Raw genomic sequence first — 19,764 nt, forward strand, 5'->3', positions numbered from 1 at the left:
GAGGGACGAGAGTCGGAGGGAGGTTGTCTCAAGACATTTGCAGAGAAGCTGTCATGCCCTAGTGCCCTCTACTGGCTCTCCAAAACCCCTTCTAGCTATATCTTTCCTCCCACCCAGGTACTGGCCAGGACCAACCCTGCTTAGCTTTAGATGCAACCTAGCAGTGAGATGGAAACGTGCTTACTGCTAAAATGTCAAATGAACTCTAATCTGTTTCAATTAGCATTGCATCATACTCTCTGTAACCTAATAATTTAAAGTTCCACGTCTTCAAATCAGTAAATAACTGACAGGCAAAGGAAAAGGTAAACACACGTTGCATTTTCAACTAGTTTTCTTTATTAATTAATATAATCTCTGGTTGATATAAAACACAGTGTAAAATACAATCATAGTTAAAGCGGTAAATCAACCCCACTTTATTTAATCCCCACAAAATAACCTGATAAATACATTTACTATAGTACCTCTAATAAGTTTTACATTTTTACAGTAAACGCAGTGAAATTACAAACTACAATTAATGTAATGCTGCTCATTGCCTTCTCTATACTATTCTTCCGAAGAGATGTCAAGCTCTCTCACATTTTAAAGAACAATAGGGAATGTGAGCATTTTCATGGGAACAGTGACTATGAGATCTTTAACTTAAAAAAAACAAAACAATGATGGTAAAGTTATACAAACCAATTGTAATAATCATTAAAAACCACATGTACTCGCAGAACAATGCAGACGCAAAGTTAAGCCACAATGGTTTCCATTGGTTTCTGCTCTTTGAACCATCTGTTGCATCTGCGCTGTTCTTAGTAAGTATGCAAATGTTTGTTGTAAACAACAAAGTAGTCCTTGTGCATAGAGTTTAGGTTTAACGTAAATGTTAAAATAAGTAATCTCAGTGTTACTGTTTCCTGTGTAATTGCTCATATTAAGACAGGCAATGGACATGACACTGTGAAAAAGTGCAACTGACTGTGATGCAAAAAATCGAATGAACCCAATGGCTCTGACAGATGGCACTCGCAATTCTGTATGATAGACAAACAAAGGCAATTGTGATGACGGTCATATAAACAGTGAGTAAACACAGTAATCATTTATTAAAGGGCAGTGAACTAATGTAAATAGAATTCATACAGCATCTTATGAGAGTGTAATCCATAGGAGTACCATCAAGCTCTGTTCACCAGACCGAGGTGTAAATGAACAGAAATTTAATGACTACAAGCTACAACGAATGCATGTCTGTATGCAATACGCCAAAGCAATGTGTGTACAAAATAACAACACAAGTGTTTTTTTTCCAAATAGCCAGCATAGAGCTACCAGAGTAGTATCGTACAATGTGCTCGTTACTGGCTGTGCTGCATAAAAGAACACAATGCAAGCCTACATTTCCCATGATGCAAAGCAAATAGACACCCATGGGGGCTTAGAGCCCTAAGATAATATTAGAAAACATTCAAAATGCACTTTTCAGTCTCCCATATTGCACAATTGTAGGCAGAGTGTTTCCTCTATATTTCTTTGTTGCATTGCCTGTGATAAAAGCAACATTTCTTTTATGCAAGTTGTTTTCACATACTTCCAGTCCTTGGACTTGCTTGGCACTGCTGCTTCAAAAAAATCATAGGGGAAACAAAACTTCAATCCATCAAGTCAAGGCATTGTTCCGACAATATATTTTTGGCTCAACTGTTTGTGGACTAGGCTCCTGTTGTGAACAAGGCATAGTATATAAAGTACTGTAAGGATAGGCAATCCTGTTCTTCTAGGTGCTGTTGGATTTTGCTCTATTTGACCCAAAGGTCAAAGGCACTGTCACAACAGTTTGTTGGTAACACTCATAAGGACAGTTAAAGGACTTAACTGGGAGAAACCACATTCAAGCATGTATATTCCCACTGAAGGCTTCTGCCATTATAATGTAGTCAATCTGGGTAGGACTAACAACATTGATTGATCTCTCCTGATAACCTGGTGTGTTCAAAAATACCAACTCCAACCAGTTGTCACCATTTTTGGCACAGTTAAACAGATGAGCCCTTTTTCCATCTCAATGGTACAACTTCACATTTCTCTGCTATAAATAGAGCAAACATCCCTCCACTCCACTCACCCGCTCACTCACACACTCACTCACACACTCACACACTTACAAACACAAAATTGCACTTTGATGTGTTAGGCCTTTACTCTGTCTCTCTCTTGAGCAGACGCAGAGCAGTGTTTTAGCCTCTACTACCTCCTGTCCTTCTTCTTATTCCACAGTGACAGACTTGGCAAGGTTCCTCGGACAATCCACCTGCAACCAGAGCACAGTGAAACCAGATCAACACTCGCGAACACGACAGTAGAGGTGTGTTCACCTCAGCACAGGACAACAGCGACTGAGGATTGTGTCAACCTGTTAAACTGCTAATGTTGTAAGAATTACGTAAATGAATAAATAAAATATACTCGCTATTTAAAGAAAAATACGAGGCAGGTACAGTGAGAGATGTCCGTGAGCAAAGGGAACAAGAGCTGCAAAAGGAAAGGCTGTAGTGGTGGACTCACATCAAATCCTCGCAGGACAGCGAGGTGGAAGGACATGAGCTGCAGGGGAATAACACTGAGGATGCCCTGGAGGCAGTCCACTGTCTGAGGCAGCCCTATGGTCTTGTACGCATTTTTCGACACCTCTGGGTCATCCTGGCAACACAGAATAATCGGCCGCCCCTGAGGAAGAAGAAGAAGACAGAGACAGTGGTGTTGAAGTGTATGCTCGTTATGTTTAGATAGCAAAAGAAGACCATCTGTTTATCCGTACACAGGAAGTCACGTTCATTCGAAGCGCGACAGTAAGTAGCCAATGGGCTTATGTGTTGTTCTGTTGGGATGTCTATAAAGCTGAGGTATGACCGGACGTTTCTTTGAGTTTGAGTGAGATGAGCTTGAGTGTTTAAGACTGAGTATCGAGTCTGTAACATCCCGAACAATGGACTATCAAATGCTGCGATAAATAATTGAATTACTCTCTCCCTTAATGACCCACTACTGGGTCCTTTGCTAAGGGCTGTCAGGTCCCTGTACAACCGAAGCAGGAGCTTGGTCCGCATTGCCGGCAGTAAGTCAGACTTGTTCCCAGTGCATGTTGGACTCCGGCAGGGCTGCCCTTTGTCACCGGTTCTGTTCGTAATTTTTATGGACAGAATTTCTAGGCGCAGCCAGGGGCCGGAGGGTGTCAGGTTTGGGGACCACACAATTTCGTCTCTGCTCTTTGCAGATGATGTTGTCGTGTTGGCCCCTTCTAACCAGGACCTTCAGCATGCACTGGGACGGTTTGCAGCCGAATGTGAAGCGGTGGGGATGAAAATCAGTACCTCCAAATCTGAGGCCATGGTCCTCAGTCGGAAAAGGGTGGCTTGCCCACTTCAGGTTGGTGGAGAGTGCCTGCCTCAAGTGGAGGAGTTTAAGTATCTAGGGGTCTTGTTCACGAGTGAGGGAAGGATGGAACGGGAGATTGACAGACGGATCGGTGCAGCTTCTGCAGTAATGCAGTCGATGTATCGGTCTGTCGTGGTGAAGAAAGAGCTGAGCCGCAAGGCGAAGCTCTCGATTTACCAGTCAATCTACGTTCCTACTCTCACCTATGGTCATGAGCTTTGGGTCATGACCGAAAGGACAAGATCCCGGATACAGGCGGCCGAAATGAGCTTTCTCCGCAGGGTGGCCGGGCGATCCCTTAGAGATAGGGTGAGAAGCTCGGTCACCCGGGAGGAGCTCAGAGTAGAGCCGCTGCTCCTCCACATCGAGAGGGGTCAGCTGAGGTGGCTTGGGCATCTTTTTCGGATGCCTCCGGAACGCCTTCCTGGGAAGGTGTTCCGGTCCCGTCCCACCGGGAAGAGACCCCGGGGAAGACCTAGGACACGCTGGAGGGACTATGTCTCCCGGCTGGCCTGGGAACGCCTCGGTGTCCCCCCGGAAGAGCTAGAGGAAGTGTCTGGGGAGAGGGAAGTCTGGGCATCCCTGCTTAGACTGCTGCCCCCGCGACCCGGCCCCGGATAAGCGGGAGAAGATGGATGGATGGATGAATTACTCTCTCCCTTAATGACCCACTACGCGATCATTATTTCAACCACTATAAGAAACGGCTGATTTCTAACAGTGGTTTACAGAAGGGAATCCATATTTGTTTATTTTCAAACTGTACAACGTTCGAGCCTTTTCGTTTTCAGGGTACGTGCGTATTTGGGCCTGTCTGTGTACTGTATTTGAGTTTAGTTGTTTATTCAAATATGTCAGGAAGAAGTGTGACATACTGATCTGGCTGTGACTTGCTGCAGTGCGTTCTGACACTTGGTGTAGCAGGCATCTCTCATGATGATCATGATCACAGGCATGTCCTTATCGATCAGAGCCAGGGGGCCGTGCTTCAACTCCCCAGCCAGGATGCCTTCTGAATGCATGTATGTGATTTCCTTGATTTTCTGTTGAAAAGACCAGAATAAGCACATTTATTGATACGTAACTGATTAAAGTGAAAAAATAGGCCTTTTCTACGGTTCCTGTATTGGTTAAAGGAGAATGTCACTTTTTTAAATAGATGTTAGATGCTTCCTCACCCTGCGTAATGTCTACGGGCCAAAGGAAATCGTAATTCATGATTTTATAAAAACCTCATAATCAAGTCAACTCCACATTTAGTTTGATTTTATGTAAAAGTAAAAAAAAAAAAGTGTATAAAAATGACAACTGAACCACGGATTATAGTCACTCTTGACCCTAAGAGCACTTTCATCTGTCCTCACCAGTGCCCCCTCCAGACAGGTGGCGTAGTTGAAGCCTCGTCCCATTACTAGCAGAGACTTCTGCTCATACAGCTCATCCGCTATGGACTTGATGTTTTTATCCAGAGCCAGCACCTTCTTGATCATGTCTGAGAAGAGGAGAACGGCCAAGAGGCAGTGGTACAGGGAAAGGCGGAGGCGACAGAGAATTTAGCTTCATGTGAACCAGCTGTAAACCGTAAGCTGGAACCAGTATAGATGCATTTTAGGTTTTAGTGAGCTGGTTTGAATTCTGTATGAATGGAACACTGACACTGACCTGGGAGTGTCCTCAGTCCATTAATGATCTCCAGCCTCCTCCCCTGCAGAGAGATCCTGTCCTCACTCATCATCAGACCGAACATGATGAGGGACACAAACTGGCTGGTGTAGGCCTTGGTGCTGGCAACCCCGATCTCTGGCCCGGCGTTGATGTGCACCCCACAGTCGGTTTCTCTGCAAATGGAGGAGCCCACTGTGTTGGTGACGCCCACCGTCAGAGCTCCTCTTTCCTTACAGTACCTCAGGGCCATCAGGGTATCGGCTGTCTCGCCTGGAGGACGGAGACAACCAAAGACATGATTCATTAGAGAATCCGGTCTCCAACACGGTGTGTAAACTAACAGAAACACTAAAATAAAAGAAGCAACCTTAAAGCCCAGAGGAAATACCTGATTGGCTGATGTAGAAGCAGACGTCATCTCTGAAGACGGGAGTGTTACGGTCCAGGAAGTCGCTAGCCAGTTCCACCATGACCGGAAGTTCTGTCAGCTCCTCCAGAATCTGTCGGGTCTGGAGAGAGAGAGGAATTCAGTGTTATTAGTTTTATAATCCCACGACCATCACATGATCATCTTCATCATTATCATTGTGTTTCCTGTCTCCTTTTCAGTCACAAATCTGGTTGGTTGACTCACAGCGACGGCAGCATGGAAGCTGGTTCCACAGCCAATCACGATGAGTCGCCTACAGCGTTTGATCTCCTTCAGGTGGTCCTTCAGCCCTCCCAAGACCACTGAGGACAGGAGAGAACAAGACAGCAGCATTAACATAATGCACACATTTATATTTAATGGTTTTATAAGGAAATTATCCTGTTACTGGTTCTCCAAGATGAAAACAAGAAGAAGTAAATTAGCTTACTGCTGGGTATCCCTATCAGTGATGAGGGTTTAGGGGGAAACAATTTCTATAGTAGATGTTGTTAAATTAAAATATAGTTTAATTTGGGCAATGTTAGCTTGGCCAAATAAAAGAGCAAAAGGCTGTGTATATTCACTCCAAAAAAACATAAAAGAGACAAGGTTACTTCCTAGTAAATGATGCGTTACTTCATTAAGAATGTCAGTAGGTGGACCATTCATTAGACGTATTAAGATCACAAGTTCTGCTCGACAGACATAAAGGTTATTGCAAAGGTGGATGGGGGCTTCCACACTAGACACTGGGGAAGCTTGTGTTCTAACTATTAGTAACCTACCCGTAAATACGTTGCAATGCTAATATTGATTCAGCAGCAGGGAGTGATGGGAAACAGGATATTACAGGTAAGTACCTTTGTTAGTTTCAAAGCAGATACGCCCTCTCATGGTGTTGAAGACAGACTCTGGCTGTTCAAAGATCTCCTTCTGCATGAACGCCTCAAAGTTACCTGAACACAGAGAGAAGTGACAGCGAAGACTGGGTTTCAATCTCACATCTCACTGGTATAGAATACTCGCCCACGCCAGCATGGGGTCTCTACAGTTGATCTACAGTGATCAGATTTCTACACGGCAGTACAATGCGTCCATTTGTCTGTTTGTATCATATATTTGATCTGTAAATGGGTATGTGAAGACAACAGCTGGGTGAAAGATGATTTTCATGTGCGTAACTCTTCTTTGTTTGTGCATAAGTTTCATGTGTAATACAAATCACTTAGAACTTATAGACATTTTATTATTGTGTAGGCACACACTTGTTGTGGTCCCAAATACGCAACAGCGTTGCTTTATGGGTCTCCTTTTTCCCCCTGGGTTGTTGCTGTAAAATGAGAACTTGTTAAAATACTGAATAACTAAAATGAAATGTTATGCAATCATTATAGACGTCCCAGGCCACATACAGCCATTATAAATACTATGGACTGAACATAGCTATTAAATAGCACATGACAGACTGAAACATATATAATAAGGAATATCTTGACCTAAATCACTTCATTATATTTTTCAGCCCAGAGGGATATTCTATGCAAGGGTATACTGCGTCTTTGTCATTTTCACACACAAGTATTTTTACCTAATGCCTAAACGCATGATAGCCTACTGGTGTAATCTTGTTATGCAGTCTTAAAAAACACCTATGGACTTTTATTTTGAACATGAAATAAGGAATGGCAACATTATGGTAGAGCTACCTTTACAGTTTCGAAGAGCTACGTTCGGGTCATATCTTTGCAGATGCCAGATTACTGACAAAAGTTGTGTGTGTAGAAAAATTATTTGTAAACAAATAAATGGAGACGTAAAGTAATTATTTAATGTGTGAAAAATTGTAAAGGGTGTTTGTACGTTCAAAGATCTAATTTCACGCTTACATTTCGTGTTTTACATATTACAGTTTTTCACGATCATACCAATTTATGAATGTATTTGCTCACCATCTCAACAATACATACACCTTTTGACACATAAAGTTTGGCACATATCAAACTCCATAAAAGGGAACATATTGGTATTGACTGAAACTCTATATACATTACTCTTAGGTACAGATCTAACATCAGCTTTTCCTAAGTCCTAAAGACTGCTTAATCTTGTACAAAACTGACGGTCGGTGTTAACTCTTAAGACTATATGACCTCTAACCTTTCATGATCTCCTGTAGTTCCATCTGGAGGGTCTGGATGGCCCGCACAGGATCCTCCCCTGCCTGGCGGTTCAGTCTATGAATGGAAAGCTTCCCACTCACCACCGCAGCTATGTCATCATCCTCCAGGTAGATCACCTTGTTGGTGTGCTCTATGATGGCACTGGGCAGGGACAGGGGGCGAGGGAGGGAGGGAGGGGGAGCATGAGACAAGCACGTTGCACAGAAACACACACACCCACACACACACACACTAAGGGCTTTTAGCTCACCTGGCATCAGAGGCAAAGTAGTACTCCATTCCCTTGCCATCTCCAGTGACGCTCACAGCAGTGGAGCTGTCTTCAGGCCGATTGTGGCTGTTCTTCTCCTGGACATCCTCACTGATCTGGCCTAAAGGGCAGAGGGCAGGGGGTTAGAGGTCATGGTTCAGACTAAGCTCTAGGTCATCCAAACTCAGTGTCAGTGTAATCAATGCATCCTGCTTCACTTTTTCATCTAGACTTTTCTAGGTGACTAGAAATGAACTAGTGTGAGCTGGTTTGACTGTGACACCCTTTAGGTTTTTATTGGTCCTGATAATGATGGCGACTACAACACTTAAGCCTTGAAGGTGGAGGGTTCAAGTAAAATGCCGCATAATGAAGATTGCCAATTCAGTCAATGACGAACAAAGAGAGATTTGATCAACTAACCCACAATTTTAAACCCAACACAAACAGGTGTGTTTAGTGGTCATGATGGACGATCTTAGACAATAATTAACCCGACAGAAGATTCTGGAACAAATAATCAACTGCAGGTGAATGTTTCAAACTACAATCTGTGTGTATTGACGTGATGACGCTTGCCCTTTGCCGCGGTTACAGAAGCACTAGTTCCTTTTATTAATGTGACATATTTCCTTCATCTGCACATTTTAATCCAATATATTGATTTTACCAATACTATGTTCTTAGATGAAAGGAGATAAGGTAAGCAGTAGATGGGAGGAAGCCTCTTTATTGTATTGAGATGCACTTCGTCTCATTGAGGTCATTGTCCTGCTGGAAAATGAATCCTATCCTACGTCCTAGGTCTCTTGAATCCTATCATATGTCCTAGTTCTCTTGAATCTTATCCTATGTCCTAGTCTCTTGAATCCTTTTCTATGTCCTAGGCCTCTTGAATCCTATCCTATGTTCTAGGTGAATCAAGATGGCAAGAGGAAAGGATCTCAGTGACTCTGAAAGAGGGTTCATTATTGGGTCTCTTCCAGGATGACAATGCCCCTCCCTAACCACAGGGCACGAGGGGTCCCTGAACAGTTTGATGTGAATCATAGGCTCTGGCCTCCTGTCATCCAGTAGAGTTCCAGAGACTAATAGAATCTATGCTACGATGCATTGAAGCTGTTCCGGCGGCTCATTGCCCAAAACCTTACTGAGAAATGTATTTTCTTCACCTGACTGTATTTTCCCTGTAAAAAACTAAACCGGTCACATCAACACACAAATACTGCTCACAAACAGCTCTAGCACGGGTTCGTTTAGAATTAATGCAATTTAGTCAGCTAATTGATTGGTTAGTTTGTTTGTGACGCATAAGTGCACTCCAATGAAGGCTTGAGATACAGAAATACAGCTTGCATCCGCCCCCCCCCCCCATATCTCTTATAGGTCAGTTCGTGTCGAGGGTTGAAAGTGATGCCCTGACTAACACGGGTTGCACTGAGAACAGTGGGTGAACTGTGAGAGGTTTAAAACACTGTAAAGTGAAGATGTCAGACAGGGGGAACAGCGCCCTCACCACTGTTGTACTGGATAGGGATGTGTTCCGCAGACAGCTCATGCTGGCTCCGCACGCCAATGAGCAGAGGACTTCCTCTCCTGAGAAAGGAGGTTTGGAAAGATGGGGGGAGAGAGAGGGGGACAAAGATGGAGTAGAATTAACGTAAAGGGTACATTTCTTTTGGTGTGAACACAAACACACACACACACAGTGTTAGGTGTTAATATATTTGTTCTAAGTGTTGTAGTATTTCTTTGAGCAGGGGACCGGGGGTATGTCGCCACACCTACTCTTACCAATTTCCTGAGAATTACAGCTGAATGATTTTCATTGTACACTATACACTAATAGAGTGTATTGAGACCCCTGTTTCGCTCTCGCTCCCTTTCTTCCCATGCCTTTCTCCCTTTCACTTTCTCCCAATCTGCCTCTCTCTTCTTCTCTAGGCCATTCTAGCACCTCTTCCTCCCTCTCCCTTACATGTGGATGAGTTGCATTCCAGCTTCCATTCTTCCTCTCCCCAGTCTTCCATGTGTGCTTCTCTGATTGGCTCATGGAAATGGGCTGGTGCATATTGGTGTGACCACAATAGCAGAATGAGGGTGTGACAAAGCCAATCTTAATCTAGCTCTTTATTTCTCACCAAACCTGAATCTAGCCCAGACCCACAGCAGTTTCAAGTAGGACCTGTGACACTGTGGGCAGTAAATAGAGCACAGGAACAATCCATCAGAAAATTCTGCAAACATAATTATTTACATCTGAATTACACCTACGTATGTGTCATTGCAGTGCTTGACTGTTTTCACCTGGCTCAGGTCATTCAAACCTGAGGCCCAGAAAACATTGTTCAACAGTACTCCACCATCCCACTGTTAACTATAGTGTACGCTCTGTCCGTGGGGCTGTAAGCTTGAACTGAGTGATTTCGGGCAGGGTGGCAAGCTGTATTGTTGTTTTAAAGGGTATGCATTCGGGAATTAGTTTAAATATACAGTACTGACACAGAGAGAAAGACAGAGTTTAAATATACAGTACTGACACAGAGAGAAAGACAGAGTTTAAATATACAGTACTGACACAGAGAGAAAGACAGAGTTTAAATATACAGTACTGACACAGAGAGAAAGACAGAGAGAGAGACGGGTAGATTGAGGGGGAGAACGATGAAGGAACCGATGCGGGAGAGGGAACATGGAGATGAGGAGTGAGATGGGAGGACAGAGGAGTGAGATGGGAGGACAGAGGAGTGAGATGGGAGGACAGAGGAGTGAGATGGGAGGACAGAGGAGTGAGATGGGAGGACAGAGGAGTGAGATGGGGGAGAAAATAAGAAGATACACTGAGAAACTGTCAAAAATGAAACAGAAAACATTTAGAGAGGGACAGAGAGCAAGAGAAGGATTCTCAAGGAAGCTTTGCCAGAGGGCTGATTGTTCTGCCAAAGAGAGAGCGAGAAAGAGAGAGTGTACAAAAACTAATCCAGACAGATAAAGTGTGAAACGAAGATCTAGAAAATAAAGAGATTGAGACAGAGATAGCGAAAAAGAAGAAAACATAAAGATAGAGAAAGGGAGAGGCAGAGATAGTGAGAGAGAATAAAAAAAAAGCAGAGATAGAGTTCAAGTATTTTAATAAAATTTACTTAATCTAGGGTGAAGCAACCTGAGGTGAACTAGACTTTGACCACCATATAGTTTCTCCTCTCATGGCAACAGCAACAAAATCAACCCTGTCATCTTCTCCTCTTTGCTGACCTATAAACCATAACCTCATGTTGCCCTATTGCTTTCAGTTTAACTAACAAGGAAACAGAAATAAAAAAATTAAGAAATCAAGACAGAGATCATTGCTGATATGTTTTAATCCCCAGAGAAGCAACCGGAAAACAGTGCAAAGCCGTCCTTTAATAAGCCTAGACAACAGAAGAGCCAGGCTGGAAGCCAGCAGTTTCATGGCAGCCCTACACAGGCTGAGCCTGGATCACACTACGCTCTTTCTCTCTCTCTCTGCCTGGGTCTCACAGTTACACCGCAGCAAAGACTCTCTGTGCCACGCACATATACAAGCATGTGTGACACAAACAATCAAACAAGACCCTCCTGAAAGTTGGTGCATTGAGAGAGTCTCCATGTTCCCACCCCTTTACAGTAACCACACAATCTTAAGATCAATAGATGGCTACATGCTGTATAGCCAGCCTGTTATTATTTTATTGTGGCAATAGCTGAGCGGGACGGTCAAAGCCAATGGCCTCAGTTCCTGGTGATCATGTGTAATGTGTCAGTGTGTGAAGGACATAGACAGTGTGTGGTCAGACCCAGACGGACGTCAGGATGTGTGGACACTGACCTGGTGGCTACAGCCTCTCCGGGGAAATAGCGGCTTTTAAACACCAGAGCAAAAGCCCCCTCCTACAACGTGGCAAACAAGCGGAGAGAACATGTTACAAGGAGGATGGAGGTGAGTAAGACAAGGTGAGAAGGAATTGTAAAAAGAAGAAATACACATGGCCCTTTTTGTATACATGCCTGTCTTGTATATATATGTCATATTCCTGTGGGGTATTTGTGTGGGGTAGGTAACGGGGAGGTGATGGTCAGGAAAGTTAAGTAGAATAAGAGCCCTATTATATGGAGTCTGCTCTAGTTCAGCACACTAACAGCAGCTCACAGAGGAAGATGGGGGGGGGGGGGGGCAGTGGTCTTCAGGCTGTGAGAGGGCTAGGATCTGGTTTTCATTAGCCCAAACCCAGTGAAATTGTACACTTGATTCTCTGTTTTCTTCCCAGAACCTCTACATAGAGCCAGTGAGAGGGGAGATGGGCTGAGTTTCTTTTGGCTCCAATCGGACAACTTAAGAATATTCAATGCTAAAAGAGTGTGTAAATACACACTGAAACTAAGAATAATCTAGTTGGTGAAAAGTGGTTGAATTATTTAGTCTGCCTCATATAGATGTAATGAATCACCAAAAGTCCTGTTGGAGTCATTGCCATGGTGAGTGTTTTGGCGATGATGTAACGCTATTAATGGGACAGAAAGTGAAGTTATACTGGGCCGAGCCTAGGAAGATTGGGGCGGGGGGAGGGGGGATTTTAGGTCCTATTGGACTCGTTGACCCCCTCTATGACACAACGTAGACAAAGTAGTAATAGTGGCAGTTGTAGTAGTATGAGTAGTAGTAGTTTAATGTTGTAGTAGTGTTGGACTACATTTGTTGTAGGAGTAGTTGTAAATGTAGTTTTAGTGCAAACAGTAGTAGTAGTAGTATCATAATTGTAGTTCTAGTAGTAGTAGCACTAGTAGTAGTATAGTAACAGTAGTTGTAGTAGTACTGTAGTAGTAGTGGTAGTAACAGTAGGAGTAGTGCCATAATAATAATATAGTATTCCTTTCAGTGTTCCAAATACTCACCAGCTGTTGAATGACCCTCTCCACCAGTGTTGAAAAGGACAAGTCATCTCTTTCCCGGTTGTCGTAAACATATTTGATCAGTTTAGGGATGACCTCTGTGTCCGTCTCGGACTCAAACTCGTAGCCCTTGGAGTTCTTGAAGAGGGTGGGAATCAGAAATAATGTTACAAGCTCATTGAAGCAACACTTCTGAATGTGCCTCTACTGTATATGCTTCAGCTGTAGTAGCATAGCAATATGCTAGAGAAGTTGGCTCCAGCACAAACCAATGTAAGATGAATCAAATACAACACTAGTAAAAAATATATTTATCTTTAATTACTACTTATTTTACTGACACGATTTTACAAAATAAATATCACCCTTATTGTTCTTGCATTATATTAATCTGGCAATCTTTATTTTTGCAAAATGACATGAATCAAGTCAAATCATAGAATACATTTTCAATAATAAAAATAAAAAGATGGATATAACTTGTTTAGCCCTAACCCTAACCACAAACTGTTTGCCCTCCTACCATCAGGCAGGTGGTACAGGTCTCTTCATTCCCACACCAGCAGGCTCAGGAACAGTTTCTTCCCATCTACTGTAACCCTGCTTAACTCTGTGATCCAGAGAACTCTGTAACCCATCACTAACCATACCCCCCGCCACCCAGGGACCTTGTTACATTACTCCTTTGTACTACTCTGACACTGTGTTGCAAAGTCTGATAATGGACGTTTTCAGTTGTTAAAGGTACGTGTCTAGCTCGGCAACCTCACTGCTGCTGTCCCTGCATTTCAGTTGCACATGCACCTTGCACATACAATTTGCCTCTTTGCACATCTAGAATTGCCATCATGCTTGCATTTTACAGTTGTTACATATGCATGTCTACCTCGGGGACCTCATTGTTGCTATCTCTGCATCCTGGTTCCACATGCTATCTTCCTCCTTCAATTTGCATCGACTGCACATCTAAAATGCCATTTAGAATTTCCATTTGTACCTAAACAACTATTATCCCACTTGTAAGACACACTATACCTAACACATTTTCTGTCCTCCTCTATTTGCCTTAATTGCACATTTAGAATTGCCATTTGTACTACATTTTCCTTCATTGCACATCTATGCATTCCACTTCTAATATACAGAGCTGGAAAAAATTAGAAAGGAAGGTTTGAGTGAGGAACAGAAGGGTTAAAATTAAGACACCACTGTAAATAGAATGCTTCTGTCCCTCACGCTTTCCTTTTCAACTTTTTTGGAAAGGAAATAAAAAAGTTCAGTGGTCTCTTAATTTTTTCCTGAGCTGTACAAATGAAGCCGACCATTCTAGTTAAACCAGCAGCAGTAGCTATTCATTAATGTTTAAATTCCTTGCTTGTACTTCTCTAGGAACAATTAAGGAGGAGTTTGCAGAACTAGCCAGACAGGACAGAATAAAAATAGACCAGCAGCCATCCGAACGTAACAACTACGACACAGTAATTCCACACATCCTACATATGTCACTCATATCGCTATGTATGTCTACCACATCCAAACAGGTTCATATTCTGAATCCTGAAAACAAGATTTCTGGAAAAGGAGGGACATAGTTTTCATTTGCAGCCCTACCTATGACACAACCAATCTTATCTTGGACCATTATCATGGGTGTGACAGGCTGACGTTTACAGTGGTGTCATTTACACTAGTTTGGACTTCAAGTATACACCATAAATACAGAAAGAGGAGTGGAGCGCTAAGGGCAGGACTCACCAGATACTTCTTCAGTTCTTTATAGTTGGTGATGATGCCATTGTGGATGACGACAAACTCTAGGAAAAGGAGAGAGAGGGTGTATTCTGTTAAACCTCCTGTATTGTTGTACCTCTCACCCCCTGAGAGAGACTCATGTCTTGGTTTGTATCCTTAACGTGCGGCTGTCAGATCTAGGAATGTATGTAGGTGGTCATTAATGACTAGAGACATCTTTAGCCGAAAGAACCAAAAGAATATTTCACCTCTCCCTATATGAGAGCACGCTTAGGGCCGAATTACATTCTAAGCATATATTCCTATTAAGAGCTCTGGAAGATCAGCAACCAGAACAACCAGATCTCCACCATTCCAGAATATGATCTGTCAACACAATGACATCAGTGGAGGGCCTGGTGTAGAGAAGTGGACTTTATCTATCAACCTGAAGTTGGGGTAATGACTAGAGTTAGAATTAGGTTTAGGATAAAACAGAATGTTTTAGAGAAATATCCCCATTTGCGTAGTGCTGACTTGAATGTGCAGTAAGTTACCATTGTTTTTGTCAGAGCGATGAGGATGGCTGTTAATGGCATTGGGTTCACCGTGGGTAGCCCAGCGTGTGTGAGCGATGCCAAAGTGTGTGCCCAACACTGCCTCCAGGTTCATGCAGTCTTTCTCTGATCAGAAAACACAGCAATAACTGATCAGTGACATGAACACATGTTATATGGCATTCGGTATCAATGATTAAACAGAGACACAAAAGGAGAGGCATCAGGACAGATAAAGGAACATATCGAGCGCGATAGTTTAGCCAAGCTGTAGAAACATAATACTGTAGATACATTATTCTGTTCATTCATGTTGTAGCATAGGTAAGACAGAGAGGGGATGTTCTGCTAGAATTGCCGTGGGCTAGATAAGGGAGGGCCTTAGATGAGTTTTAACAGACTCAAGTGTTTAGGAAGCAGCGGCTTGGAACTGTAGATGAACCCAGGCACTGTTAAGGACTGGACTGGGATGGAGGGGCCGGGATGGAGGGGCCGGGATGGAGGGGCCGGGATGGAGGGGATGGGATAGAGGGGCCGGGATGGAGGGGCCGGGATGGAGGGGATGGGATGGAGGGGCCGGGATGGAGGGGCCGGGATGGAGGGGCCGGGATGGAGGGGATGGGATGGAGGGGCCGGGATGGAGGGGCCGGGATGGAGGGGCCGGGATGGAGGGGATGGGATGGAGGGGCCGGGATGGAGGGGCCGGGATGGAGGGGATGGGATGGAGGGGCCGGGATGGAGGGGCCGGGATGGAGGGGCCGGGATGGAGGGGCCGGGATGGAGGGGCCGGGATGGAGGGGCCGGGATGGAGGGGATGGGATGGAGGGGCCGGGATGGAGGGGCCGGGATGGAGGGGCCGGGATGGAGGGGATGGGATGGAGGGGCCGGGATGGAGGGGCCGGGATGGAGGGGATGGGATGGAGGGGCCGGGATGGAGGGGCCGGGATGGAGGGGCCGGGATGGAGGGGCCGGGATGGAGGGCTATGTTTTTAATGCTATGCTGTATGGTGTCTCTGAAATTGCCTATTACTATTACTGGTTGTTGTGGGTTTGGGGTTATGGACGAACTGCCTGGCGCATGAACAAACGTTATCTTACCCCTTTCAAATAAACACTGCTACACACTTACTGTAGAGTTCTTCATCCAGAGCCTTGACTTTCCCTTTCTTCTTGATCAGAACAATGTCCTGGTTGTTGTCTTTCGTTGTGTTCTTGTCACCGTCCACTGCGATGCCTGATTTCAGAGACAAACAACTGAGGCAAATGTGTAGTATAACAGCATCCCTAATCCAGTCATCATCAATGAAGGGTATACCAGCTGACCAACAACTTATAATGATTGAATGTGATTTCATTCTCAACCTGACAGTGCGTTTATTCAGGAAAGAGCTTAGTTGTTTATTTAGAGCAAAGAGCTGATTCCCAGTAAATATCAACCAACTCACATAGAATTACTGGTAATGTGTGTGTGTGTGTGTTGCATATGCACATGTAGCACAGATTTCATCCAGCCATGAAAGGGCCCTTAACTGTGGTGTCGCCATCCTGTTGAGCAGGATGAACAAACATTAAGGGGAGTATGTGCGTGTGTGTGTGTGTATTTTGGATGTGCATGTGTGTCTCTGATATATACTATGGAAGGCCAAAGAAACAGTAAATATGGGGGGTGGGGCAGATATAATTGGTTGTATGCTTGGGCTCGATAAATCTCCTCTCATGTTCAGGACTCAGTACTACTTTATTCCCTGCTCTGTAGGTTTAACATTGCTGACGTACACCCAAATAAACCCCTAGCTGTACCCAATTACCACACATCTCTTCGCTAAGCTCTGCAAGGATCTCATCTGGTCTCATCCCTATTGAACAGGCTCGCCGGGCCCCTGCTCTACCACTCGCGGCACCTTTCCTCACTTTTCCAGCATGGCAACATGGTTCTGGACTAAGATACAAAGCCCTCACGGGGGACCTACATCCGACAGCTACCGGCTGTACTACGCTTCCATATCATCACACATAGCTTGCATCAACACACTGTCTAACCACACTGAAGCACGCAGGGAAGGAATAAGTAGACATTGGTGCTTCATGGCGTAGCAGTCATTTTCATGTGATGTGTCATAGGCGAGCTATAAGCCTTAACCTGCATACCTTTGCAGTTGCACAGTATGATGGGATGCAGTAACTGTATGTGTGTGTGTGTGTGTGTTCAGGGTGATATCCAGAGCCTTACCTGCTGAATCATAGCCTCTGTACTCCAGCCTCATCAGACCCTTCACCAGCAGCTCAAATATCTCTTTTCTGGTGCGAGGCACACAGTAATTCAGGTAGGCAAAGATCCCTGAGTGAGCAACAGAGAGAGATCAGCCATTTGTCAACATATTTCATCCTGATGTTTGTTCTATACTCCCATGGAACTTGAGCTGTTTTATTCTTTATTTAATTTCCACTAGTTGTGTTACTGTACTCTCTATATTCTGTGTGCGTAGGTTGTACATATTTTCTTTTGCAACGGTGAAGAAAACAGTTGATTAGAGGAGATTTGTAATACAGTTTTACAGTATACTGGTTCTGATATAGAACTTAACCCTCAACAAAGTAGTGTAAGAAGTTGAGAGCAGAGTAAGATGAAGTGGACCAAAGTAGCCCCCCCCCCACTCCATTCGTATACCATGTTTGGGATTATCCTTTACAATATGCTGAGCAATATGCTGTAGAAACAGAAATGATAATACAATTTGACAAGGTAGATCAATCAGCAGGTCATCAACTGAAGATGTAGTCTAATGGTTGCAGTTCACACAATTTTTTTGGTGCCCTTCTGATTAGGCTATATCGCAATAAAGTAATTACAGCGCTCGTTATTACATCTTCATAATGGAGAACTATTTTACCGCGGTTCTGATTAAAGGAGGAACAGAGTACCTCGGAGCGCGCCTCAGATGATCATGATTTTGCCTGTGTAAACTAAGATCCAAGTCTGCACACCGCGTCGGAGGCAGGTTCGTTTAATAGCAACACAGGTGGCCATTGACTGGAGAACACTGGACACAGTGTTTGACTGGTCCAGGTAGTCTACGCTGCGGTAAACTTCAGGCCTGGTGAGATGTCTGGAATGAGAAAGCTGGCTTAATTTGATTAAGAATCGGCTGTTTAACATTGCTGCACCTCGGGGCAAAATGAAATAAATCGCTTAAAACTGGAAAAACCCTAGATTTGAATGTTAATATATTTTAGCTAGGACATTTTCCGGTATGCCAAGGATTCGGATCGTTTCACCAAAATACTTGTTGAAACGCCTAGGCTACTGATAACATGCCATCACATCGATGTACAAAACCCGATCTATACATTTGACAGAGCTGTCAATTATAACGCAAGGAATTACATTGACACGTAGTCAGCGGCCCATTCAGAAATAATGCGTAGAAGATTCTCTACAGCGGAAGGATCAGAGTCCAACCACATCTACTACACCGCAGTACACTGTGATAAACTGAAATATTACTAGAAATAATATAAGATACATTTAAAGAAATTCAGCATTCAGTTACAGATGTACACAAACTGTCTGAAAGGACAGGTTTGAGATGAGAGGAGAGATGAGCCCGCCTCAGCCAGGAGCATGTTTCTGTCTATAGGTAATCTGTCTCCGGATTATAGGCAATCTAAATTGCCATTTCCATGACGCACAGAAAAAGATGCCGCAGTCCTTACCACACATAGTTGTCCTAAATGAGTCCGGTTCAAGGCAACGCACAGTGCGCGATAGTTTTCCCTGAAGTTTCCGTCAATAGCTCTAATAATATCCAGATGAAACTGTGTTAAACTTTTCACTACCACCTCTTATTTAAAGCCAACTTCCTAGTGTTCCGGCTCCACCCCCGTGTTCAAGGTAACTGGGAATACCAACCCTTAACCTACATTGGTATAATTAATACAGACATAGGCTATAGGGTAACGTGGAGGACGCACAGAGGTGTAACTATGTCATTCTCAAATCAGATTACTTCGTCTCACAAAAAAGCCAGGATTTTACTTGGTTTTCTTGGCCAAAAAATGAATAAAAAAATGAATGTAATTACATTAAAAGTCAACTATTGTTTTCTGTTTTCCATTATCAAACCAAAAATAGTTATGTTATATATAATTGAAAATGTATCTCTTTGGCTTTCGGTGGCAGACAGAAAAAAAGCATTCAAATGCATTCTCATTGTTTTAACCATCATAAAGCAATAGGTAGAAAAACATATCTTTGAAGATCACTGTTTTGCCCTTTCAACAATTAACTGACAACAGACCAAATTCCATTATCATCCATTCTTTGAAGTACACAGATTTATTTAAAATTAGCATGTACAGTGGATATAAAAAGTCTACAGACCCCTGTTAAAAAGCCAGGTTTTTGTGATGTAAAAGAATGAGACAAAGATAAATCATGTCAGAAATTTTTCCACTTTTAATGTGACCTATAATGTGAACAATTCAATTGAAAAACAAACTGAAATCTTTGAGGGGGAAACATTTAAAATAAAAACCTTACAATAACATGGTTGCATGAGTGGGCACACCCTCTTATAACTGGGGATGTGGCTGTATTCAGAATTAACTAATCACATTCAAACTCATGTT

General features: G+C 43.5%; 1 protein-coding gene across 1 annotated transcript; it reads right to left on the reverse strand.

Moving 5' to 3' along the window:
- Positions 1-702: 702 nt before the first annotated feature.
- Positions 703-18,981, reverse strand: LOC105025817 (glutamine--fructose-6-phosphate aminotransferase [isomerizing] 2). Its single transcript, XM_010896796.3, has 18 exons — positions 18,850-18,981; positions 17,366-17,473; positions 16,265-16,369; positions 15,136-15,261; positions 14,603-14,661; positions 12,851-12,985; positions 11,787-11,848; positions 9,453-9,532; positions 7,937-8,057; positions 7,664-7,827; positions 6,367-6,462; positions 5,729-5,826; positions 5,483-5,603; positions 5,092-5,364; positions 4,794-4,921; positions 4,305-4,472; positions 2,560-2,721; positions 703-2,305 (listed from the first exon to the last, which is right to left on the reverse strand). The coding sequence occupies exons 1-18, from the start codon at positions 18,854-18,856 to the stop codon at positions 2,261-2,263; spliced, it is 2,058 nt and encodes a 685-aa protein (XP_010895098.1). The 5' UTR covers positions 18,857-18,981; the 3' UTR covers positions 703-2,260.
- Positions 18,982-19,764: the final 783 nt, after the last annotated feature.

The sequence above is a fragment of the Esox lucius genome, chromosome 4 (genome assembly GCF_011004845.1).
Source record: "Esox lucius isolate fEsoLuc1 chromosome 4, fEsoLuc1.pri, whole genome shotgun sequence".
Taxonomy (NCBI): domain Eukaryota; kingdom Metazoa; phylum Chordata; class Actinopteri; order Esociformes; family Esocidae; genus Esox; species Esox lucius.

What these genes read in the sequence shown, in the direction of transcription:
- LOC105025817 (XM_010896796.3), bottom strand. An exon ending in AAGAACTGAAGAAGTATCTG is followed by an intron (nt 12,986 to 14,602) that starts GTGAGTCCTGCC and finishes ACCCTCTTCAAG; the next exon opens with AACTCCAAGGGCTACGAGTT. An exon ending in CTTCTACATCAGCCAATCAG is followed by an intron (nt 5,365 to 5,482) that starts GTATTTCCTCTG and finishes TCCGTCCTCCAG; the next exon opens with GCGAGACAGCCGATACCCTG.